General features: G+C 48.4%; 1 protein-coding gene across 2 annotated transcripts; it reads right to left on the reverse strand.

Moving 5' to 3' along the window:
* On the reverse strand, positions 1-27,029 carry CABP1 (calcium binding protein 1). Of its 2 annotated transcripts, XM_071572048.1 has the most exons (7): positions 26,148-27,029; positions 8,745-8,921; positions 5,137-5,167; positions 4,310-4,453; positions 2,942-3,051; positions 2,388-2,535; positions 1-651 (listed from the first exon to the last, which is right to left on the reverse strand). In XM_071572048.1, the coding sequence occupies exons 1-7, from the start codon at positions 26,748-26,750 to the stop codon at positions 626-628; spliced, it is 1,239 nt and encodes a 412-aa protein (XP_071428149.1). In that variant the 5' UTR covers positions 26,751-27,029; the 3' UTR covers positions 1-625. The 2 variants fall into 2 exon arrangements, with proteins under 2 accessions (XP_071428149.1, XP_071428150.1); XM_071572049.1 differs by lacking the exon at positions 8,745-8,921.

Below are 27,029 nucleotides of genomic sequence, written 5' to 3' on the forward strand. Positions count from 1 at the left end.
ACCTCCCAGAGGGACATCCAGGCTCCACATCATTTCAACGTGCATATTTATCACTTCCCCCCCGCAAGACATGTATTTGAATTTACTCTTAGTAAACATAACCACAGGAGATGCAAATAAGTGCTGGGGCAGCATAAATAACTCCACACATATAGACACACACACACAGAGACAGCAAACACAGACATGGGTCACCAAGGGAAACCAAGAAGTGCAGAGCACACCCTGAGGCTGCCACCAGTCCCAATGGCTTTGCTCTCATCCACCAAGACAAGAGGATTTCTCCTGCTTTTGCTTTGCAGCAGCTGGTGGGAGAATAAAGCTGGGGAGGAGTCTAAAGTTGCAAATATCCCATGAAAGCATCATGGCAAGTCCTGGCTCTGCAGTTTCCTGCAAACATTTCCAAGGAATGGTTCCAGTTGTAGGAAGTTGCAAGTCTTTCACAGTGTGAAAGGGTGGAGGGGCATGGGGACCACCATGAGGGAGGAGCAGCAGGTCATCTTGCAATGTCCCAATTGCAGCCAGCCGATAAACCTTCGTGTAGGAACATCGGGGCTAGATGCTCCATCTAGGTCCTCTTCTGCCCTCTCTAAGGTGCTGATTCTTCTTTAGTTGAGAATTATCTTCAGCGGGACATCATGCGAACAAACTCTGCAACAACAACACAAGACAGCCCTGAAGCAGAAGGCACCCATAGTGCCCTACCCAGCTCTCACTCCCTGGACACAGCCAGGGTGAAACCAGGAATCCCCTCACTGCCAGCAGGTCTGTGTGCTCTGGGACTGGCCCTGAGAGCTCACACAAAATGTGCTTTAAACCCTGCATTAGATACGGTGATAAGATCCCACTAGCAGGTCAGTTTGTTGCCTTGGACTCCTTCCCAGCCATGTACAGTCTTGCTTGCACAAGCAACTCTTTGTGAGACACTGTGGAAAGAGTTGTCTCTCTTCACTGTAACTTCAGGGAACTTTGATTTACAGTCTTGGGAACACAGTGTGATTTCTCAGTAAGTTTGCCACTTCACAGAGACACCAGTGTGGTACAGCATGAGAGTTTGGTAGGCACCAACATTTTTGTAGTGAGAAGTTCACTCTGATAGACTTCTTGTTCTTTCACAAATACAAGTTAACTATAAGGATACTCTGGATCTATTTCTTGACCACTCTGCAGCTTGTGAAGTCAATTACAATTGTTCAAATTGAGTGTATATGCCATCAAATATAAATGTGTTTTCATTCTGCAAGGGATTGTCAAGGAACTAATGACGCTGCAAAGAGGAGGGCAGTGGAAATTACCCCCTTGACTTCTCCTTTTCTGTTGATGGAGCTGTCCTTTGACAACTAAAGCAGTAACTCACAGAGAAAATGATACTGGGATAGCATTTCATGTATTTTAGCTGTCTAACATAATTTAGCGGTGGGAAACAAGGAGAGCTACTGTCATGTAATCAGCCAGTGCATTAGAACAACTGCAGCTACCAGATACTTTCTAGGGAGACACTTCCAGTTTTTTAGCACTTTCAAAGCCCTCAGAGGCTTCAGTAATCCTGAGGACTAAGATGCCTTGTCACGTAAGAGACCCAGAAATGCCTGAGAGCCAAAAAAACTACATCAATTTCACTTTAATTCTGTATTTCCTGTGCTTCACCCTTACTGCAAAGGGACATCTGGAATTTCACCAGGGAAACAAGCACCCTGCCATGCTCTCACACTTTCCAACACTTATATCTTCTTAGCTGTCTGATATCAACTGTTTCCTTGCCAGAATCCCCAAGCACTATTAATATTGTTCCTGCCATGGGTAATGGCTAGGATAGTATCCTAACCCCTCTTATTTTTCCAAGTCCTTCTGAATGAAAAGTGTCTGAAAAAATTATCTCTGGGATTTAGCATGAGTCCTCTAGATCGGGTATCTGCAGTCTTAGTGAGCACACCTGGCACGTGACCATCCTCTGGCATAAAGGCACAGAAACAAATTCTCTATAAACCCAGGTAACAGGGTGAGCCAGAGGAAATAGAAGGTGCAATGCATTCTCCAGAGCAATCCAGCCACCTCACAGCTCTTGCAATGTATTTAACAGATGGGGAAACACCCCATAAAAAGAAGGCTGGCATAGCATGTGTGCACAAGAATTTGCTTCTCTGTGACAAGTTCTATCTGTTGCCATGCCAGAATTATGGAGATCCAACTGAAACTGAGATGCAGCAAGAGATGATACACAAAGAAACAGTTCAGCTGACTAGAAAAAAAAATCCTGTTTGGTTCTTTCTCCACACTTCAGATACCTGGGCCCTGAGCATGCAAACCTCCCCTTCAGTCTCAGGTTCTGAGCCAACACTGTGACTCACAGCAGAGCAGATGGGCAGCGAGCGCCGATCCCTCCTCACCTTCAAAATCAACGCGCCCGTCTCCATTCAGATCCACGTCTCGGATGATCTCCTCAATATCCCGATGGCCCACCTGCTGCCCAAGAAGCTTCTTCATGGCTTCTCGCAGCTCACTGGTGCTGATCTCCCCATCACCATTGGTGTCAAACTGCAAGTGCATGAAAAATACCAGCAGGGGAAATACAGTTAATGGAAATGGATCTCTCTCTGGTTTGGATTTTGTATTGTCCTGCTCCTGAGTGCCCTATATTTTCTGCAATCCTTCTGTGTCCCTCCTTCTCCTCCTTTGGGTGCCTTTTGGATCCATTCTGTCTTTTGTCCTCAGAAACCCCTCACTGCTGTGTCTGCAGCAGCTTTCCTCTTCCTTGCCTCAAGGGTTCCCTTATCTTAGTGACTTTCTGTGCTTCTCTCATATTCCATGCCTGGCTTGGCTCTTTCTCTGTCTTCCCACTGTGCTGCTCTCTCCTCCTCCTCTTCTCTTCCCCAGTGGGTCTTCTCTCTTTCCTGTTTCCAGTTGCTCACCCCTCTGGGGGCACGTAGGAGGGAGCACTCACCTCTCGGAAGGCATCGCGGAGCTCCTTTACACCAATCATATCTGCAGTCTCTGCCAGCAGCTTTGGTCCCATCAGCTCAACAAAATCTTCAAAATCCACATGGCCACCCACTTGGGACAAAATGAAAGATTGTGTGTAAGAACTCTTTGCCCAGCACTTGCTTTGCACTTGTGTATGCCCCAGAGAGCGCTCAGCTCTCCAGGAAGCAAAGCACAGAAGGTGTTGGGACAGTGGAAGGAAAAGCAGACATAGTTTCACAGTGTATTTTCTGGATTAAGAGCTGAGCAGAATGAGCCCAAGCTATTCCATATTAGGCAGCCATGGACTGTCACATCCTTGTGGCATCACATACTACGTATTAGAGGCTTGATCGTTCCAATAGTTATAGGGACTCTGTGCTGTGCCTGTGCCAAAGGGCACAGCAAGGGCACAGCATGATGTTCCTGCATGGCCCGAGCACTGCCCTGCAGCACTGCAGTCCTGCTCCATTACACCAGCTAATGTGTGTCCAACTGTTTATTCATTGTATTAATTCTTTTACTTGTCGGTGCCCTATCTGAAAGCTGTCAGTAACACTCTCAAATTCCCAAGCACTTGTGTGCCAGGGTTATCAGATGCTTTTGTGTGTGACGGGGTGCATATGTCACAGCTGTTTTCCTTCCCTTGACCAAGGAACTTGTCCTTTTAATATCATCCTGTGTCAGAAATAACATGCACTAAATATCCTTTTCCCCACCTTGCTGAGGGTGATACCCTGCATTGCCACAGGTCAGAGGTAACAAAATGATGGTGAAAGACAAAGGGCACAAAGGCAGTTACAGTGAATTGGATGTGTTTGTCACATCTTTCCATGAGTGCAGCAGCTCCTTCCATCTGACACTGCCAGCACAGCTCATTCACAGCCCATCCTCAGGCACACAGCAGATCCACAACCAGCCACTGCAGAGTGAACAGCCATCCACCACCCATCTGACCAAACCGTCTCCATCTTCTCAGGCTTGCTCTTCATTCTGACACCACAACAGCTTCAATATGACAACACACAGAACTTGTGCACCAGTGTCTGACTGCCTGCATCAAGGGCAGTTTTATATATACCTGACAGCATAAGCATGAAAGACAACCCTTCCACTCACTGTTCCCATATACAAAACAGTCCACACAGTCCCTTTGATAAGCGAAAACAAAGGCATCAACTTCTAGGGACCACAAACAAACAGGGGAGATGATAGGGAGTGAAAGTGAGAACCAAAAGAAGAGCAGGGGAAAAATCCAAAGGAAAGGGGCAGCAGGGGACCAAGAGAGCCTGAGGCAATGATGCAGGGCACAGCAGCAAGAGGCAGGTACAGCCAGGTGGGTATTACTCACGGTTCATATTGATCTGCTGCGAGAGCTCTATTAGCTCCATCTCAGTGGGCATGTAGCCCATGGTCCGCATGCAGTTCCCCAGGTCCCTGCAGTTAATAAACCCATCCTTGTCTTTATCAAACTCCTTAAAGGCTTCTCTTAATTCTGTGGGAATGGATCCAGAAAGAACAATATTGTCAGTGACAGCTTGAAATACCTTTCTTCCCAAGAAACCTCCCCAGAATCAACAGCCCTTTATGAGGACACACTCTCTAAGATACTGTATTTTCCCAGCACATCTCCCTGCAAAGAGGCAATGACTGGAGTAATGTTGAGCTCTTCTGTCAGCAGCACTGCTGACTAATTCCTTACAGAAAAGCTTGCTTGGACTATTAAGTGTCATAAACTGTTCATTGCTAAACTGTGCTTCAAAAACAAGCTGAAATTTGTAAGTTTTTCCAACTTTTACACCTGCACTGTATTATATACCTCTCACTGTAGGAATTAGCCAGTAAAACAGCTTCCCTGGAGCCATACAGTTGTGCCATGCTCTACAACACTTTGTGTGGGAGCTGGAGGGGACAGCAGTTCCCTGAGAGCCAATATCCCATTATTTAATTATCCTCCCACTCTGAAGAAGCTGAAATAGATGCAAATTCCTTCACAGTCAGCACTCCTACAGTTTTACATGTTATTTCTTTTGCTGGGTTCTCCAGGAATTATTCCAGTAAACATCTCCATTGATTTGCACAAATTATTTTAACCCATGGGGCCAACATGAAAGGGCCAGCCAGTAGGTTTTCACTGGGCAGGGAGAAAGGACATGCAGAAAGAGCAACAAATTTTACCTTCAATTTCTTCTGGACGCAGTTCTCTATCCTGCAAAAAGAGAACATATTATGTTAAAGCCATTTGCTTGTCACAAAACAATTTCAAAATAGCACTTACTGGTACAAACAGTTCTGGGACAAGCCATAAAGTGAGAGAAGAAACAAGAAGGTGATGACATGTTTAATACCATCTACCTATGAAGGCTTCCCAGTTCTCCTCCCCAACAGGAGGGGTGTTAACCCGCACACTTTTCTCTGGAAGCCTCTCTCCCTCTCATCTGCTGGACAGGAGGATGACAGGTGCTCCCTCAAAACAGAAGAAACCTGTGCCAACACAGCAATATGTGTGGCCTCCCCACCTGATGGCACCTTCATGAAGCTCCTACATTATTCCCAGCACCAAGTTCTGGAGCAGACACTGTCCCTGCAGCAGTCATGATCTCCTCTAGAGCTCTGATTGTATCTGTACTGCAGCTCCTGCTGAAACAGCCAGATCAAAACAGCTGGAAGCAGTCTCTGTAACCAGCAGGTCTACACCATCATCTGCTCAGATCACTGCTTGATCTCTGTCCTTCTGGCAGGACAGTGACAGCCATGAGCTCTCTTACAGCCAATGTCCCAATGACTTGTCCTACAGTCTGTCCCCACAAAAAGGTAGGAACTGCCCCCTTCCTCCCAGCCTCAGTTCCATATCCAAGCATTTTGAAACCAGGCATGAAGGCAGACACACAACATATACATCATCAAGGTTATCTACAAACAAAACAGGACAAGGATTCACCATGTTCAGGAAACACTGCAACTTCAAACATCCAATCTGAATTTCTTGGAAGAAGGGGGAGGATATAAAAGAGTATAGGAAAATTCCAACACTGCACCAGGAAGAAGAGATTAGCATGGAAATGCACTGCTTTCTGGTTTAAATGCCCTTTCTAATTCCTCTCATAGCTTCCAGGCAAATCCAAAACATCTGAGGGTTTGGAAACACTGAAACGCGATTTCTTTTGTCGTCTCACTCTCGACTTTGCCCGTCAACCATGGGGAGTGTCTCCTTGCCTTCCAGGTGTCCTCCAGCCTCACCATACGTCCCTGGCGACAGTGCCTTTGACCAGTTTGAGAAGGATGATCCTTTGCTATTTGACCACAGGCTCCCCTGGAAACTCTAATGGCAGCTGCTCAGAGTGCAGAGCAAACTAGGACACACACTGGTTTATGTCTGTGCAAAAGGGGCTGTGCCAGAGAAATGACCAGCTTGCCACTCATAACCTTCCCAGAGGCATCTCTGTGATGGATGGAACTGTTGGAGCACGCTGGCTCTGCTGTTTCATCCTTCACAGACCTGGTATTTTCAAACATGTCATCCCATTTGTTCTGCTTTCATCAACACCAAGTAATAAAACAATTCAAACTCCTTGGACCGGATGCAGGAAGCATAATTGCCCTCCTGCCTTAGATAAAACAGCACATGAAAACCACCCAAGATCAGTTCCAACACCTTGTGCCCTTTATTGCAGATTTGCAAACACTAATTCCTGGAGGCAGTGGCTGGCACACAGCAGGTGCAGGGCTGGGATCACCCATACCACGGTGCAAAGGGTGCCGTGACTCACCCACAGTACCTCCTGTCTTGTGAGAGGGGCTGGGGTGGGGCCCGGGCCTTCCTCCAGCACAGACATCACAAGACCATCCTCCTCCTCACTCAGTGAAGACCACGTTGCAACCGACATGACTGACACATGTCAGAAGTGGGGGCTTCAGCACCAGCTCCAGTTTTGCACCCCAAGGCATTTGTGTTTGCAGGGCTCTGAGAGTATCTCTGCACATGCAGAGTCTGCCATCAGAGAGCCACAGACTGCGAATGCAGAAGGAGGGGGAGGGTTTACGTCCCTCCAAATATCTGACTCAAGCAGTAAGTAACGTCATGAGGAGGTTTTCTCTTTTAAATTTGAAAGAATATTCCCTAAAATGATAAAGGAGTAAAATTGCTTGGGATGAAATGGACTGAATCACTCTAAAACTTTTGGAAAGCATATGGGAAGAGGAACAAAACTGTTCCAAGAGTTTAGATCCAAGATATGAGCAGAGGTGACTCCCAGGGAGTCCATTATATGTAATGGTCTTACCCTCATTTATTTCTGTTCTATGCACAATAAATCCTCTTCATCTAGACAGTCAACAAAAGTAAAGCTGTTTATCAGATGCACTTATTCTACATCAGGGTATTTAGAGACATCACTAATCCTACTTCTGGGACTTCTTAGGTTACAATGAGCTTCCATAGCCCAAGGAGGATGGATACCTGTCCAGCTGTGAGCCTTCCACTAGGGAGCAGGACCTGTCTCCTGTGACAGATAGCTCTGTGCACACCAGTAATTTTGCTTGTGTTAGAATGTGTTTTAGTGACCTGGCACAGGGACTCTGTGATCACTTAGTGACTGAAGGTTAAGAAGAACAAAAGCCCTTTGACCCATATTGACACATAAAGACTCTTTTTTGGGTTGTTGGTTGAAGAACCAGTTTCAGAAATAAAGACCAAGGTGTCTCCTACAGCTGTAGATGACCATATTAACACACAGGTAAGACAGAGGTTTCTTACAGAGGCAAGAAAACTCTGCTTCTTGGGTAATTAGGGTGAGCTTTGTTTCACCACAGGAACATGGAAGGCACTGTGAATATCTGACAATGCACATATTGACTCATTCATATCCATAAAAGATGTGTTAATCATACGTTTCTGTATGTCTTTAAATTCCTGTTACTGTAGAATGTTTGGGTGCAAAGATATGTTTTAGTTCTTGTAAAGACACAATACTGGGGTGCATGTTGATGTAAACTTAACATGTCCAGGTGCATACATTTGAATTACAAACACCTACTTTTATTGTTTGTATATAAATGCACACATCAGATGCATATGAACACACAGTTACTACAGGTGTGACTGAATGGATAGACATGGTTTTGCTATTTATCTGTGTGTGTGTGTGTGAGGGTAATAGCATTGGTAGCCTGGCACTATTTGCAAATATGAGGACAGCCTGATATTCCTCAGTTAATTGGCTGGGATTGCGCAGTGTCAGGCTGGGTATGACAGTGCACAAGAGATTGTGTTGGGGTACCTGTGAGGAGGCAGATGCCTGATTATTTCTGCTGTACTACTGTGCTCGCTGTGAACTGACAGGACAGTATCAAATATGGACAGCTTGTTCCCAATATGGATGCCCTGATTTGCATTTAAGTGGCTATTTAGGCTTTAAATGCTAATCTGAGCCTCTGGGAACAAGAGGTGGATATCTTGCTGGAATAACAGCTTTGAGCACTGGACTCTTCTGAGTCCACATAATTATCTAAGTCCTGAAGTCCTAAGACTTCCTCCCGAATCCATATGATTATGGCTACTTGAGTGTAGGCTTGGATCTATCTTCCATAGCTGCATTTTTAGATACTCCTTTCTTGGTGTTTAGGCACAGGGGTATCTGCACATCCTTCAGGCTAGACATGTGTCTGTGCCTGCACTTGCACTTGGAGCTGGAGCCAGGACACTCGAGGCCCGGGGCTGGGGGTTTCAGAGCTCCACACAGACGGAGCTTGTGCGTGTCTGGCCCGGCTGGGTGTAACTTACGTACAGGCAGCCTGTTTTCTGCGAAGCCCTTCCTCAGGAAGATGCATGCTGGCCCCAGCAGGTTGTGCATGACGGCGCAGTTCTGGGCCAGCACCATGAGCGGGCCCTGGTACTCGCAAGCCGACGACCCCTCTTCGCTCGTCTGGACAGCCTTATAGCACGTCTTCTCGTCATGGCGGATCTTCCCAGCCAACCAGCAGCAAGCAAACAACACAACAGAGGATGTTACCTCCCCATCTCATTCCTCTGAAGTTTTACTGAACCGCCTCGCAGAGACAGTACTGCTAAACTGCCTTCATCTGGTCCACACTGCGTCCCCCCCACTGGCCTATTAGGATTTGTGCAGAAGCAGCAAGTCCAGGAGTTCACTTTCAAAAGCTGACACAAGTACGACCAACCAGGAGAATTTCGCTTTGAAGTAACATCAGACTCTCAGCACTGCTCACATCTACCCAGACACAGCCCAAAGCTCCCACAATGAGCCCCAGAGTTAGTGATCCCTTGAATGAGCAGACCCCAGCCTACCAGTACGTGTGCCAGCCCGTGCCCAGGGCAGAGCTGCTGGCCAGGGCATCCCCAGAAGACCAGGCAGAGCCACACAAAGCCACTGCGTGAGGCTCCACCTTGCAGTTCAGCAACTGTGTCACACACTTTATCATATTATCAGAAGACCATTTACAGCATCAGGTGGGTCTGCCAACTGCAGGCTCACATTCTCCGTGCTGCTACTAATTAGTTACATCCTCAGTGTCTCAGGCAGTTACTGTTCTGGCCTCTTCTGATCACTGACAGTCCTAAAGTGGAGATCAGGCACGGGCACAACATTTTTATGTGTTTGCATTTGCACATTTTCCTAAGTGCACACGTTCTGCTAAGCTAGGGCTCCAGAACAGAATCCAGCACTGGATTTTATAAGGAGGCACTGCTTTCCTTTTATAGAAATACATTTCCCTGGCTCTGCAAAAAACCTCTTATCCTGATATTCCCATGCAGCTATAAAAAGCCAACACAACCCACAGGACCCTTGGTTTTACAGAATAAACATTAATCATACATCAGATTCCTCTTCAGGAATGATTCTACTTTTATAGCCGGTGTTCCCAGGGGTGATCAGAGAAGCTCTGTCAATTGTCATTGTCTCTATTAACCCTTTCCTTAAAGCCTGAGGTGCTTTTTCAGGCTAAAAGGCCAGATACACACACACGCCCCACTCACACTTGTCTGAGATCATTGTGTCTACTTGCTGTGTCTGCCATGTGCTATGACACTGCATGCATGGTTTGTAGTTTGCCTTTCTATACACAGCCTTACACCAATCTGCTCATGTATAATGTCATATGAATATCAAGCATCAAAACAAAAACAACTGAAAGAGCAAGCCATGTAGAAAGAAAATGATGAAGCAGAAAAGAGTTTTTGTTGCAGTCATGGATGAGGAATATGTCTCTGATTAAATCTGACACATAGGACACTTGTCCTTAAAAAAATGAAAGATGAGCATCCATCCACAAATGACTTATTACTAGCTCAGCTAAATGTCAAGGCATCTGTGTTGAACTGCACAGCTTTGTGGTATCCGTGCAATGTATTTTCAAAGTTATCAGCTTTATTTCCTGACAAATTTTTCAGTTTAATACACCAAATAATATGAACCACTTAAACAGCCCACATAGTTTCTGTCTTCAATTCTAGTGAAGCCACGCAAAAAAAGGCAAAGCCCCACAGCCCCAAACCCTTGTTTGCCGACTATTCCAGTCAGTAGAGTTCGTTACCAAGCCACAGAGCGGTACCCCATAATAGTCATCCCCCTATTTTTCTGTCTAGATAGACATTGCCAGTTTGACAAAACAGTTGTCAAGAGCCACTCAGGACCGTGACCAGACAGCCTGTCACAGTGCCAGGACACCAAGATGCACAGCTCAGCAAGACCTCAGCAGGGGCTCCCTGCCCTGCTCTGCCACTGCAGGCAGGATTTAGGGCATCCAGTGTTCCCTCTGTCAGCAGTCTCAGAGGTTCTCCTGCAAGTATCTGCACAAGTTCCCTTCACCATGGTCCTCCTGCATCCCAGCAGGGCAGGGAAGAGGGCTGTGATATGGATATGGGGCAAAGCAACATTAGCTGCTCCCTACGTGGAAAACAGCATTGTGCATGACAAGGAAAATGCATGGATAGGACTGGGGGGATCAGACTTTCCCTGCCCCTTCTCTGAGTGAAGGACCATTACCCTTCCTGGCTGAGTCAGGCCCTTGACTGTGTCAGACAAGCACACTGTGGAGCAGGAAGGGACTAGGCTGATTTAGACACAGCCAAAGTGGTGGAGAAGGGTGGGAAAGCAAGGGACCTGGATTCCAAAGATTTTAATTTCCACACAGGAGAAGCACAATATTATTCCCTTCATTTTTCCAGCTGCATGTCAGAGGGACTTTGCAGAACAGCAAGTCAGGAGGGGCCTCCATCCCAACTGCAGTGTCTGTCAGAGGGAAAGGCAGCCAGGATAGCTGTAGGGTCATTGAGGGAACACTGTGACACTGGGAAACTGAAGCTGCCAACAGCAGGCATGGAGTCAAAGCCTGACCAAGCAAGGTACCCGGGTGTCAGCCAGGCCCAGACCAAGCCAGATGGTGCCTGGCAGTGAATCCCAGAAAGCTGGGTTGAAATCATGTATTCAGGAGTTCAGACTGTCACCCAAGAGCAGCTTTCCCACATGTTGTCTACAGTCCCTCCTCTTTAACATCCCTGCAAAATGAGTTTGCCCAAGGTATAATCTGAGAAAAACGACAGGAACATAAGACTGGGATCATAAAACAGCCAAGGGAAGTTGTGCAATGGTAAAGACTGATTTGCAAAGTCTCCACTACAATCATGTGTGTCATGATGAAGAGAACAGCAGAGTCCCAGGACCTGTCAGGATGAGTACCCGAGGCCTTAATTCATGGCTCACTGGAGTGATGTCTGAGAAATGCTCTAATTCAGCTTTGCAACTTTCTCTCTTCTGTCCTGACATCTTAGGTCTTGTAACTAGGCACAAACTGCATTTTTTGAAGCAGCTTTTAGGAAAGAAAGTATAAATTACCTAAAAGACTGGCAATACAGATCTTATAAGTTCTTGAATCCATTTTGATTCAAGCAGCCTGGCCACACGTCAGACTTTAATTGCAATTGCCTTGATCATGTTGAGCACAGCAGCTACCAATTCCTTTAATTCCAAGTTGGAGGTGACCTACAAGCAACCAAGTTGCTTTTTCATATGTGCAACATTTAGGTGAACCCCAACTACCTCTGCCTCTCTTGCAGGTCACCCTGACCCAGGGACTGGTCTCAGCACTACCTAACTGCTTGGTGATGAATTCCCTGCTCATTATCCCAGCTCCCCCACAGCAGCACCGTGCCACTAATGGCTTTGTTTACAGTAGTCAAGATAACAAGCAAATTGTTTCTACACAGAAGAGGCAAATGTCCAGCCAGAAGAAACTCTTCTAGGGAGGTCCTCTCCCAAACATCTCCCATCCAGAGGAGACTTCCAGGGTGGCAAGATCTCCTGGGTGGAGCATCTTGATGGCAGTGGCATTTCACTGTCCTCAAGGTCTCCACAGAGGCAGCTCCTCATGGCAATACTTTGAGTGGTCAGCATAACTTTTTCATTTATGAGGAGTGAACTGCATAGCTTTTTGCTGAGCTATCAGATTTGCAGCAATGCCAGCTGAGAACCATGTGGCTGACAGGTACACAGTGCCGTAAGATCTTCCTCAGTCAAACAAGGAATGTTTCTGGGGCACGTCGTCCCCATTTCAATCCCATCCCTAACAGCAGAATCATTCCTGAATCTAATTCCTCCTGGGATCACTGTAAAACCTCAGCACAGAGCAGACTGTGGGCTGAAGCCCAACAGATACACGTGGCAGCTCGCAGATGAAGTCCAGCTGGGCCCAAGCATGCAGACACACAGGCCATGCTGACGCGCAACATGATGCACAAACACGCAGCCAGGGCCCAGTGTATCCACTCACAAACACAGGCATGGGCCAACAGAGCACAGAGAAAACGATGCCTGTGTGCCCAAACACACACCAACAAAACCAGACACGTGCACGCACAAGGATGGATAGACGTGAAAATACATACGTGACTCCATACAGACTTCTGTGAGGACACTCACTGGCAGGTGAACACACACACACAGCACCATCCGAGCAGGGGCACGTGTGTGATACACACAAACTGCCCCCCTACGCACTCACAACAAACACTGCACGCCTGCTCACCTGCCTCAGGATGCACATGTAGAGACACAAAGGGCTGAGGGCACACATGCTCTGCAGACAGGCTCAGAGGTGTGCGCACTCTTTCACACCCCTGAGAGCACGTACAGACATGTGCCCTTCACTCATACACGGGTATATGTCCCTATGCCCATGACACACGTGGTTACTCACACAGGTGGCTCTCAGCTGAAGCATGTGCACACACACACACACATCTGCACACACACACACTCACACATCTGCACACACACACACTCACACACCTGCACACACCCCAAGATGCCCGTACAGAAGTGTGATGGCACACAGTGAACATCGACAAGCACGTGCTCGCACACACCCAGGGGACAGCTGTGCACACACCCTGAGCAGGACCCAAGCATACACACACATTTATTTACACACGTTACGGCTCTCAGTGTCCTGGGCTCTAATGGCTGCACTTGCATGAGCAGCTCTTACAGGAAAAGTCTGGTGAGGAGAGTTGAACCCTTTGTACACATCTCTGTGTTTCTCCCACCTCCCATTCCCATCTGCCCACGATGACACCCATCCCAAGAAGCAGGGCTGGAAATGCGCAGTGCACTTTGATTCAGGGAACATACCTTTTTAGAGAGGTTTCTCAGTGGAGACTTCACACAGTTGCCCATAATATGTTGAGGCTGCCTTTCCGTTGGACTTGGTTATAAAGGAACTGAAGCAATTGATCCCATTAAAGGTATTCCTTGGGAGAAAAGCAAGAAAGGCAGCACCAGGCAAATCCAAACAGCTACTGGCTGCTCGGGCTTTCCCTCTTCAGGGAGCTTTTTCTCTCTCTGCCTCTCTCTCTCCGTATTTTACTTTATGTTCACTTTCTTGAAGAGATGAAGCAGGAAGGAGAGGGAGGGGAGAGAAACAGACAGAAAGAGGGAGAGAGAGGGAGAGAGAGTGAGAAGGGGAGAGAGAGGGAGGCGGATGTATAATCTACATCAGATTAATGTTCAAATCCCTCCCACCCCCCTCAATCTGCAGACAAGATTGTTTCACTCATAGGAGGGGGCTGCTTCAGAGAGAATTAAAACAGAGACATCGCAAGAGGTGATTTCAGTGATGAGTTCAGTGAATCCAGCTAGTTTGGGACCACACAGCCTCTGAACATCGCATCCCTACCCACCCCCTCCTAACTCCTCTCGGCTTTTCAATCACCAGAGCACTAGGCTGGCCAGAAGGCAATCCACTTAGGGGCTTGGAGCAGAGTTCAGAGCTCGTTTCGGAGCAGAAATGGACCATTTATCTGTGTGGGACCTGTTTCAGCTTATAAATACCAGCAGACCTAGAAGTTACTGATTTATTTTCCTCCATGGTGGAAGCAAGCCTGCAGACAGCAGTTCCAGGACCCTACAACACTCAGCCCCAGGACAGTAATTTTTAACCACAAGGGTGAGACCTTGAGACAGTCTCTCAGTAAAGTTTTTCCAGCCTTCTGCAAGTAAAAATCAATTGGCAGTTCAACCTGCATAAGTCTGCCAAAGATGGGCTCACACCTGAATCATAAATCTGAACAGCCCCAAGTTAGATAATGTGAAGCAAAGACTTTGGATATCATATCCATCCATTCCATTTCCAAGCACCCAAGTCCTGGAATAAATAAGAAGCACTTGAACCTAGAGCCAGCTCTAAACTTCGGACTTCACGTCTGTTGTGGTAACAGAATAAATCTGCAAAAGAAAAGGGATGAGTCCCTAATACATTTTCCTCTGATCTCAGGGCAAGTATAAGAGCATTCAGTCTGAAAAGGGATTTAAACTGCATAGAAAACTCATCATCACACTCAGGCAACAAGATCTGAACAGGATAGTGAATGCAGCCTAAGCTATGAAGCCACCACAGAGGCAGCTCCACAGTGATAAGAAGCCATGGCATGAAGAGCTGCCTCCAAGAGGACACTGCTCTTATACCATTATGCAGTTGGACACTCAGGTGTTCAGCTGGGAGATTTCACAACTTTCTTTGTGAGTTTTTTCTCAACAAAGACCTAAGCCATGGGCTGAGTACTTGCACCAGATGCTTTTGTGCAGGAGCCAAAGAGTGGCTCTCCTGGCAGCTCTAGGGCTGTAGGGGAGAAAAGGATGAACTGTCAATGTTACAACAAAGCAGGGATTTCTTTTTCTACCCTAATAGTGCTGTGGCAAATTAAGTATGATTGTAAGGCGAATCAACAGTTGCTTTAGAGCTTAGAGGCTTCTTCCACCTAAGGAGATGGTATTAGGAGTCCAACTATGACAAAAGTCAACAGCTTCTCCAGTTTCAGTCACAGATAGAAGTGCATGGCCATAGGGGATGGCATTTCTTGCTCTCCCTTGTATTAACCACTTCCCAAGAGTGAAGGCAGTGGAACAGTCTCCTCTCAGATCCACTCAATGTCTTCATTGCATGGCCTGGGTAGGAGCTATGCAAAGAAGCTCCTAAAAAAGCAGCTGCAGCAGCAGATGCTGGAAGACACTCCTTGAATCCAGGGAAGACTGAGAGAGGGATGGGGGGGATGGGGAAGCTGTGGTCTGGAAGACCTCCATAGCAGAGCCCACCCACAGTTGGCTGGCTGGCAAGCAAAACTATTCCTTGAGCTGGTCCTGTCTCCTGCTGCCACAGTCTGAAGACTCCTGATGCTGGGCACATACACAGTCACTCCTTGGGGGCTGTGCCAGCCCTGGGGACTTTGCAGAGGGATGACAAAATTCACAGCTCCTCTAAGGCTGCCATCCTTAGCTCTATTTCTCTTTCCCTCTTAAAACAGCTAATGGGAGGCTGATCTACCCTCCGACAAAGTGCCAGTCATTAATAATGTCCTCTGTCAGCTGGAGCCATTCCCCAGGCTCCTTGTTTATTGACAAAGTGCTTGTCTCCCTTGAGCAGAAGCTGCCACACAGCGAGTGAGGCGCCCGGGCCCCTTCCCGAGACAAATGACTTCAATTCCAGAGCAGAAAGGAGAGAGAATTGCCTTCCTGCTGCTAATGAATCTCCCCCTGACAGGCAGCACGGAGGCCAGGAACGCCCTGCAATTGAGAATTGCCCATCTCCCACATTCTCCCAGACACAGGGAGTGGAGCAAGGGAGTCAGACATTTCCTGCCAGAAGAATCCATCACAGCCCCCAGACTGCCGCAGGACGGTTTAGGAAGACAGATGTGGAGTGTGTCTCAAAGAGCTCTAAAAGCCTCTCAACAAAAGATGAGATGGTCATCCTCAGAACATGAGCCTGTAGCAGAGTGTTCAGAGCCAGCCACTGTGGCACACCACCGTGTTTGCCTGCTCTCCAGCTTCTCTTCCCTGCAGTTACAGGCAGCTGTAGGAAACGTGCAGGGCAGAGTGAGAGGGCTGAGACCTGCTGCCAGGCTTGGCAGGGATTTCACAATCCCGGAAGGGAAGAGGCAATGGGAGCCCACTTGTACCAGGTTTGCAGCAGTCACAGTCCTTCGATCCTGCAAGAACTCTAGTGGAGCTGCAAGGGGCCCAAGAGATGGGATTAAAAACAATTTTCTTATCTCCTTATCTACCCTGAATCTCTTAAGAGCAATTGGGCAGGACACCACAATCTAGCAAACAGACCCTGCTCAGCTCTGAGGAGGAAAATCACTCTACAGTGGGATCTTCTTCCCATTACCAGCACGGGCAGCTTAGAGATAGGCAGGAAAGTGGAGTTGGCAGAAAGGTCATTAGAAGATTAGGTTAGAAGGAACATATTTTCTCCCTTCCTCCAACTGAGGCTGCTGTAAGAGAACAGGATGCTGAGAATAAGTGTGTCAAAAACATTTGTGTGTAGGTGCTGATCTGTGGGCATGCCTATATCTGGGGTAGGCAGTGTGTGTGTGGGAGGGCTGCACATGCATGTGTACTGGTTTTCCCACACTGTTCTTTGTGGCAATCACACTGTTCTTTTAAGGTCTGGGGCTCTGTCATAAACTTTCTAAAAATCGGTAGGAACTTTGTGAAATGTGAGTCTTGCTGATGTTTGTGCATCTCTTTCTCTTCCCTGAGGTCCAAGGCGGAGAGCAGACCCCTCAGGGGATGCAGCTTGGCACAGAGCGAGGTCTCAGCTCACAAGAAAGAAGCATTTGGCACAGTGACTGACCTGAGCACAGGGGAGGAAGAAGGCTGGGCAACTTGGCATTGAACAAGAAAGTATTTAGGTGGTTTAATATGTCTGGATTCTTTAAAAAGCAGCAGTGCTGTGCTTTGGACTGGCACCTTTGGCAGAAATTCTCATTTAATAGGAAAATGTTGGATCCCACCATAGCTAATCACTTGGCACTTGCCAGAAACTTTATCCAGTGGCAGCAAATATCCAACAGACATAACAGAAAGAACAAAAGTCAATACGAAACTTAGGATTGCTTATCAAACTGTAGTTTTGCTTGGCAAAAAATTCCAGTGGAAGTATGAATTTGTACAGGGAGACTGTTCAGATGCCAGGCCTGTTTCAGTGCACAATCCTTTACTTGCTGGAACATCACGTCAGGTGGTTGTTCTCAGCACAACACAAACACTGCAACTGGGCAAGAGGTAGTGAGGAGTATGTGAAAGAGGAAGGGAAAACTCATTCCCAGCATCTTTTTACTAAAGTCTGTAGCTCTACTAAGAGCCTGTTGCATGTTTCAAGCATTTAGTATTTTAAAATATGCCACCTTATTTAATTTATTCTAACAGGGCAGGAATTTTTGGTCTATTTTTTTTTATCCCAAAGTTAAGAGTGCATATGTTGATTAGCAGCTTTCAAATCTTCTCCAAATCATCCTTTGGCTGGTAGCTGTAGATTTGTATTTTGCAAGAAACAACCCAGTCTTATTTACTGGATGACCTCAGATGAGAGTAAGCATTTGGAATAGGTAACATCCCCCCACTGCCAGTGCTGTCGAGGACCTCATTTCAAAGCTCCTGACTGCTGGAACAGGCACCTGCACTCCAAACTTCTGCAACTGACTTCCCTCTCTCCTTCTGCATCAGCTCCTGAGTGCTTTTATTGCACATAGAGCTGTGTCTTCTGACCTCGAATGAACCTTGGATGGTTCCATATTCCAGCCAGACACGTACAGGTCCATCTCATGGGGAGGCACCAGCAGGTATTGGTGGATGCAGTCCAGATTCTCATCTAGGGGGAGGAATATTTCTGCAGAGAGTTTGGGAACTTTCTTTGCTGTCAGCTGTTCCAGGAAGAAAGTGTTGCTGACTCATGCTGTGCATAATATTCTCCTCCATTAGAGCAATTGGATCATATTCAATCACAAACAACAGAAAGGTTATTAAAAAGACCAAGGATATTTTCCATCCCTCTCAAGGTAACAAAGTCTGGACTGTCTGTCAACTTTGGTTTGGAACAGCTCTGTCTGTAAATAGCTGGCTTCATTCTGCATTAGATGAAAATAGATGGGAACGTGCCTTGTCCTGACACCTTCCCCGCAGATCTGGTCCACGTACTGTGCATTAGCCCAACTTCCAAGTCCCTATGCAGGAGACGTGTTGGCCAGAACACAATGTGCTATGGATATTTTCTGCTGATGATCCTGAAGACCATCAATGGGCTACAAAAAGACAAGTACAAGCTTGACAGCTCAGAAGCTGCTGTGAGAATTTGCCACATATATGCAGTACAAAGGTTGTTTAAAACAAACCTGATGTGGTCCCTTCTCTTTGCTCCAGAATATGAGAATTGTGTGTCACTCTGCCTATCTGGGACTACTGCAAAGGCAGCTAATTCTGCCTGGCTCCTTCACCTCTTTCAAGATAAGATGGACAAGGGGTCAGTGTTCAGCTGGCACACTGAGGTGCTACTGAAAGTGTGGCTGACCATCACATGAACAGAGATCTGGGAACCAATACCAGCCAAATACTCCAAACGAACCCTGCAGCATTACATGTTACCCCATTGTGAAACCAAGATCTGCCTCACTTCTGTTTTGAGTAAGGATCTGACAGCATCTTTAGAAGGGCCAAACTGCGTATCCCAGGATGAGGTCTCTGGTTATATGTCAACACATCTGGTCCCGAACTACTTAAACTCTCAGGGCGTTATTTCAGCAGAACGCAGGGGGTTGCTGGCAGTTTTCTACTTCCTGCCTTTGACTGTTGTGACATGATGCTTCCCAATGTTACACGGGTGCTTGTTTCCTTCCAAGAGCAGAGAATGTCTTTCATCTGTGTGGGATGAAGCAATTCTGTATATTCCTTCCAAAGATGGTTGCAAGATGCAAAGTACGTTAGGGGAGGAATGGGTGGAAGAAATATTAGAATATTGCTAATGACTTCATTCATGGGGAGTGTTGAGTTCATGGTCTTACGTTGGTGCAGAAAGCTACTGAAAAACTAAATGTGACCATACAAGCTGGGATAGGTCTTTGTCTTTATTTTTAAGCAGGGCATTTGATTGAAATTGGAGGATTACTCAAGTTCATTGGCACTGCTGTTTCTCTCTAAGGTCACAGGAATGTCAGAGGATTATTGAAAGGGAGCCCAAAGTTAGCTAGGCGTCTTTTACTGGATGCACAACATATAGCTGCTTGTTATTGGAAATCAATACCACTCATGGACTTATCAGGGAAAAACAGTTACTGAAGCTGGAATGCTACAAAGAACCACAGCTAATTCAGCTGACAAACCTGCAGCCCAGCCGCTAAAGCTAAAGCTAAACTTCCCTGACACTGTGATGACACCCTGTACTGCACGAAACAAAAATCAAGGTGGCAAAGGCTGATGGAATGGACAGCGTACTGATTTAAATGATGATTAATTTATAATTGAAAGCTTTTATTCTCTCCAAAGATAAGCTAAATCTAACCAGAAGGTTTGTGTGTTTCAGTGCATTTACAGATCACGCTGCTGTATATTTCATGAACAGAATATTTAATGCATGTTCTTTTAGCTTGTTTTATTTTGATGTCATTCAATAGCCTTTTAAAACAGATTTGTTTAAAAAGTAAATCACTGACAAAGATTAATTTTGCTGGCAGACCCACTGCAGGCAGGAGCCTTAACCATTGCCCCTCAGTGATTCTATAGGTCTGGCTCACATCCCTCAAGCTCTTTACAAGCAATAAATGTGATAAATTTTCCTCCAATCTGAGAAGGGGAGGCGCTGAGTGGATGTGCTCAAATGGAACAATGTTTCTGTGTGTCTGAGTTTGTTACATATAGAAAACATGAGACATACCTTGGAAGGTGTGGCAGGTGTCAGCAGGCAGGGTGTGCGCATAGGCCGGCCGGTGTTTTAAGCACAGGGATGCATAAGCGTGTACAGAGGTGGTTGTATAGCCACACAGAAGATTTAGCAGAGGCTGCACGAGTAGCTGTATGTACATAGACAAGATATGTATACGAAGGCTTTTTATGTCAGGCTGCATGCATGGACATGGGCAGTTGAAACTCATGCAGGGCTGGAGGCACGGAGCAGGTACCCGAACTGCTGTGAGTACACACCTAGGACCGGTTCTCGCCTACACCACGGCCACCGCGGGGCCCTCCCGAGTCTGACACCCGCGGGCGGCCCGGGGAGCGGCCCCAGAACGGGGCGGCCGTGCCGCGCGGGGGCGCACCGGGGCCGCCGGAGCCCGGGCCGGGTTCGCCGCTGCCCCGCAGCCCCGCGGCCGAGCGGCGGGACGGGCAGAGCGGCGGGACCGGCTGCCCGCGGGCCCGGCTGCCCCGGCGGGCCCGGCCGAGCGGCGGGCCCGGCTGCCCCAGCGGGCCCGGCCGAGCGGCGGGACCGGCTGCCCCGGCGAGACCGGCTGCCCGCGGGACCGGCTGAGCGGCGGGACCGGCTGCCCCGGCGGGACCGGCTGCCCGCGGGACCGGCTGCCCGCAGCGGCGATGCCGGGACGCCCGGCGGGACTGGCACAGCCGGTCGCGGCAGTGTCCCCGGCGGCCCCGAGGACACGCTTTCCCTCTCCCTTTAGCGACCCTTTTGGGGCCAGTGCAAGTCTTCAGAGGAGCCATAAAACACGGAGGAAAAGTCGAGGCAGGATACGGCATTTGTCCGGGATTTTTTTGCCTCCCAACATGTGCACTCGCTCTCCTTATCAGCGAGCAAAACTGCGCCACGGGACCAGCATCATTACGGCGGTCAGTCATATTGAGCCAGAATTCTGTTCACCCCAAATTACTGTGCCGATTTAACAAAGTAAATGAGCAGCTTTTACAGACAGTCTCTGTTTGCCACGAGCCCTGCCATGCCACTGCTTCACCTTCACCTTACAGGTACAGCACAGCACGCAAACACCTGCAAACCCAGACCTTTCACCTTCACCTTGCCATCCCCACATGAAAGTTTCCACTGCTGGTGTCACTACTCCAGCACTGCCCAGCACGCTGTAGCCTCCCTCGCTATTACAAGGGGCAGCTGAAAACTTCAATTGCTGAACCATGAGCCACTCTCCCTCGTCGCGGCTGCCTGGGGCTCCCCGGCTTTCCACGTTTGGAGCTCTAAGAGTGGCCCTGATGCAGCGACTGTACAGGGAGTAGGGAATACAGCCATGACAGGGAACAAGGTCATCCTGCAGATAAGGAGACCAGAAGGGTGAGAGGCTGGAAAAGGCACTTTCCCTACCTGCTCCTGCCTGGTTACAGGAGAATGTTCTTGACACCTGCTTTCCACACAGGTAGCCTGGGGACATCTCCTGCCCCAAAATGGGGACACTGCTGTCATCTCGGCTTGCTGTAAGGTCCATTAAGACCAGTTAGGAAGAACTGAAGCTCAAGACTAAAGGAAGATACAGCAGGACAGGAAAAGAAAATTTTTACAGAAAATACAGAAAGGTTCCTTGCCTGTTTTAAATGATAATGTGGAGGTTGACATTAAAGCAGGAATGGGAGATGGTGCAGACAGGAAAGGCTTTAAACTCTCCGTACAAATAGAAATACAAAAGCCCCTTTGGCCACAGTGCTAACAGCAGAACCCTGTAAATATTTCATTATTCTCTACACCATTGTTTGACCCCTTTGATCCCCATGTTACCAGAGGCAAATGACAGAAAACTGTTGGGGAATCACTTCACTGAAAAATTTAACAGTCAGGCAGGGTGTGAAAGTTAAACGGCTCTGAAAATGTTCAGGTCTCACACAGCAGGATCACTTACAAATTAATATTGCATAGCAAAGGCCCAGAAAAAGCTCTTCTTAAAGGTGATAGCTAGGCCAGTGCTGTGGCACAGGAGGAATGAAGCAAGGAGAACCGCCGGGTCTCTGTGCCGCAGTCCCCATAGAGCACCCTGTGGTGAGCCCAGGGCCAAGCTGTGCTGCACCGTAGGCACTGCAGCCCCATCACCATAGCCCTGGGAATGCCACAAAACTTGCACTGCAGTCCCTGCTGTCCCAGTCTCTGTGCTGCTGTTGCTACTGTTGTACATTAATAAACTGTGTGCTGCTGCCAGGCTGCCACCTCACTGCCACCCCAGCTCCTCTGCTGTTACGGATGTGTGACTGCTCCATACTGCACTGTTGCTAAACTGTGATCTGTAGCCACACTACAGACACCACAGGACCCTCATGGTATTCTGCTCTGCAGAGGTGATAGCATGCTCTCTTGTGCTCCACAACACTCCTTTACCACTTGGCCACTCCAACACTATCCTGCCATCAGGCCAAAATGACATGAAACATCCTCCCCACACTCCCTTTCCTTGCCACTTTCCCACTTTGCTGCATTATCACACACACATCCCTTGCCAGCTACACCCGTGAGTCTCTGCACTTGCTCTCTCGCTGCACTGAGCTCCTGACACTGCAAGGCCACTTTACAACACTGCTGTCCCACTGTCCCACATACAACCAGCCCATACTCACACTGTACTCTGTCACCAGGGAAGGCTGTGGCGTTGTCCTCGTGCTAAGTCACAGCTGTGCTTCCAAAACTGCGGCATGGTGGTAACACCTCACTCGCTGCCTTCTGGTACAGCAGGATGGTGCTGTCAGATCAGCGCAGCCCTTTGCTAATATCACACCACAAGTAGTCACTGCTGTATAGAATGGCTCCTGTCTGGAATATTGTATTACTACATCAGTACACTGCTAAACTCTTCTGTCAGGCTACAACACTACACAATTATCACACCCATGCACTGCCAAACTCCTACCGCATGGCACCAGTATCACATCTCTGCTCTGCCCCGGGATTGCGTTACCACACCACTGCATTGTCGGTGCCGTGCTCTCCAGGCACCCAGAGCTGCACGCACTGCATGATAACCCGGTTATAAACTCCACAGCAGAGCGCTCTTCGGAAACTGCCGTGCTGAGCCAGCATGCAAACATGTCATTAGACTAAGATGACATCCTGGCTTATACTTAATACATCATTACAGTACTCTGCTTTTGTTAATTCATGTACCACTCAATTGTAAAATGGTAAAATATCCTGAAAGAGTACTATTGCTTAATTACATTAGAGCATCACTGCATCAATATAGCATAAGCCTAATTAATAAAATATCACTGCATCCTGTATCCTGGCAGTATCTTAGCATTCTCCTGGAGTACACACCCACAGTGCACTATATTGCTGTGCTGGTTATATAAACACGGCGCTTCTGCCTTCACTCTGTCTTTTTTTCTGCACAGCTACAAATCTGTCTCCCTCAGACACAACCCTGCAGTCCTGAACTGCTCCTTTTTGCTGTTACTGCAATAATGACATTCTCCATGAAGTCATCCCTGCAATCTTTTCTGCACATCTGATTGTACCGCTGTAGTGTGTCTGCATCTGTGAGCACATCCCTGCACCACCATGGAACAGGGTGAGATGTTCCACATCTGTAGAGCTGGGACAAGACATACTTGCACTGCTGGACCACAGTGCTCTGCTGCTGCAGATATGCATCACTGTGCTCCTCTCCTATGTACTGCAAAATTACTGTTTTAACTGTTTCACAGTGGGCTGTGTGGGCTGGACAGAAGTTCTTGTATTAAATAAATTATCTGCTAAGCTGTTGCTGTCTTTTAATTACAATGTGGAGCAGACTGGACTTAACACCACCTGCAGCCTCAGACTGCAACCCTGGACACCTACATGTCTATTACCCTGTCTCAGCTCAGGCTGCAGCCTGGGCTTCTGCAGGTAGAAGTCCTTGCCTTTCTCAAACCTTCACACATATTTTTACACAATGCTGGGCATTCATTTCTTCATTCATGGAAACAAAATTCATATAATTCCATTCCGTGACAGAATTTCCATACATGATCTCCTTGGGTCTTTATTCATCCCAGGACTTTGATATCACTACAAAAAAAAAAAAGCTTCATGTATCTCTTCCTGTAACCAGCTCTTTGTATCCTAAATTATAGTTCCCTGTCATGTATCCACAAGTTCCCTGTACAGAGGGATCTACTAGAGCCCACTGCCAAAAGTCAGTCCTAAAATCTCCACCAAATGGCTGTTTGCTCATAGTTACTTCAAAAAAAGCAAGTGAGAGATGAATACAGAGAAAAATGGGAATAAAAAACATTACACTCTAAAAGAAAGATGTTGGGTGTTTGTGTGTGAGTGTTGGTGTAATGCACCCAGTGGAAAAGTGAAAACTAGAATTGTGTCTGTCTCACTTCTGTAAAGGGTATTGTTCAACACCACAGTTAAATTTTGCAGCTTTCAGGAGTGTTTTTTAACACTGGAATGCAAGCAACAGAGCAGGTAAAATCAGGATGCCGTTCAGGTAAAGACTGAGTTCAAAACCAGAGAGGTTTCTGTGAGGGGGAGCCCTGGCAAGGATTTGTTTGTATTTCTGACACTTTGGGGATAAACAGCTCCACAGACTTAAAATCTGTTCCCAGACACATCTTCACTTCCCTCAGAACTACAGACATAGCACAAGTCAGAGCTGAGTCCACGGATTCCAAAGCCTGGTGCTGGAATATTGCTTTTTGTAACCTGGTTGAGCACCAACCCGCTGAGAAGGCTCTTCCTTATTGCTACTACAAGATTTTAATCTAGGCTTCTGGTGCACCATTGGCACAGGGAGGATAATACTTGTTCTGAGTTTAACACGACCATAATATTCATAAACAGCAGACTGTCACTGAGGATGGAAAACTGTTGAGGAGAACAGATGTGCTTTGATTTTTATCTGGAGAAGTCAAGATGAACATAAGTAGACAACACTCCCAGATTAAACATACGGGTGTATCAACTCCTTCCAATCAAGCACAAAAATTTTTCTAATTCTGTCTATAATCTCAGTTTGAATGTGGTCCCTGCAAAGCCTCCCAAACCTGCATTAAAAAAAAAAAACGGCACTCAATGATAACAAACCTCAGAAACGATAATTCTGGTTTATTCGATCACTTCCAGGGCTGGAACTCAGCCGTCCAGGCTACTGGCTTATTCCTAAAATTGTGCTTCTGGGAGATTGCAGTTACATTAATCTTCCTGGAGATTACATCTCCCAGTAGCATCCCTAAATGTCTCTAAAAGAAAATTTCAAGCCTCTGCCTTTTCATTTTTAGAGAGTAACCCTGTTGGGTAATTTCACTATCAAAAGCAGCTAAAAGCAACAGCTTTGTACCAAAAGAGCTTGCAAACACCGAAAGCATCTGTTCCATCCTAACACAGTGACTGGGAAGGCTTCGGAATTGGGTCAGGAATTTTTTTTTTTTGTCGTTCTCCCCACTACCTTCTCCTGACAGCTTCTGCCATCAGAAATGATTCATATGCTGATCGTACAGAAATGTACCATAAGGAGATGTAAACAAATACAGCAAAGCAAGGCGGGGAGCCAGAGACATGAAATCTAATAAGTAAATAGATTTTTAAAATCTGCTTCTCTGACTCTCACGCTCAGCAGGCAGAGCCACAACTTCCCCCGGCGGCAGGGAAAGCACCGGCACTTCTGCCGTCAGCACCACCGAGAGCGCCCTCGGCAGCGCCCGGCGGGGGCTCCGACCCGCGCCCCGTGCCCGGCGCGGAGCCCTCCTCGGGGCCGGCCCCGCAGCGCCCCTGTCGTGCCGCAGCGCCGGGAGAAGTTCGGCAGGGGCGGCCAGGAAGCAGTGCATTTACAGCTGCGGGCTGCGCCCGGGCGTGCCGAGGGCTCCGTGGCGAGGAGCCGAAGGTCCGTGAGCCGCAGGAGGAGGGGGCGCGGAGGGAAGGCAGGGGGGAGAGAGGAAGGGGTGGGGGGCGAGGGGCGCTTTGTCCCTTACCTGGCCAAAGACCGAGCTGAGCATGGGGTGCAGCTGCTGGATGAGGGGATCCGCTTCCTCCGACCGATCGCTGCCGCTGGACTTGGTGGAGCACTTGCTGCTGGATTTGGACAGAGGTGAAGCGCCTTCCGAGAGCTTCAGGGACTCTCTGCTGGACCTCTGCCTGTGACTGAAGAAAAAGTCCTCCTCTGCCTCCTCCCCATCCCTGTCTGAGAGCTGATGCTGGTCCTGGGGGTGACCGTGGCTGGCGTGCGGCGGGAGGTGGTTGTGCTGCCTGGATGTCCGCACCGGTTCCTTGCCACTGCCTCTCCTTGGACCTCCTTCCGCCGGCTCGGGCTGGCTCTCCCCCCGTCCATGTGACAGCTTCCCCGCGCCCCTCGCTCCGTCCTCCCTGGCGCCCGGGTGGCAGAGCGGCCTGCGGGCACTGGGCTCCCCGGGGAGCGGCTCCTGCCTCGGCTCCCTCCCCGTCTGCCCGCCTTGCCCTCTGCCGTCCCGGACGCGGCTGCCGCGGGGCTGGGGTTGGCCGCCCGCTGCCCGCCGGCTCCCCGCCGCCTTCAGCAGCGAAGTGCGGGACTCGCTCTTCGCCATGGAGGAGCCGCTCATCGCGGGGCCGCTAGAGCCGCATCCCCGGCCGGGCGGAGCGCTGCCGCTGCGGGCAGGGCTGCGGCGCGCCGCTCACGGCATGTCCTGCGGAGACCCGCTTAAATCCCGCACCGCGGCCCATGTGACAGCGTAGACAAAGGCCGCGGCAGGGGCGCTCCGGCGGGGGCTAGCGGGCACCGTCCCCCCCGCCGGGGCTCCCCCCGCGCCGCCACGGCCGCCGCCTCTCCAGGTGAGCCGGGGCCTCCCCCTGCCGGGGACCGGCTCGGGCCGGGGTGCGGT

The sequence above is a fragment of the Pithys albifrons genome, chromosome 17, assembly GCF_047495875.1.
Source record: "Pithys albifrons albifrons isolate INPA30051 chromosome 17, PitAlb_v1, whole genome shotgun sequence".
NCBI classification, from domain to species: domain Eukaryota; kingdom Metazoa; phylum Chordata; class Aves; order Passeriformes; family Thamnophilidae; genus Pithys; species Pithys albifrons.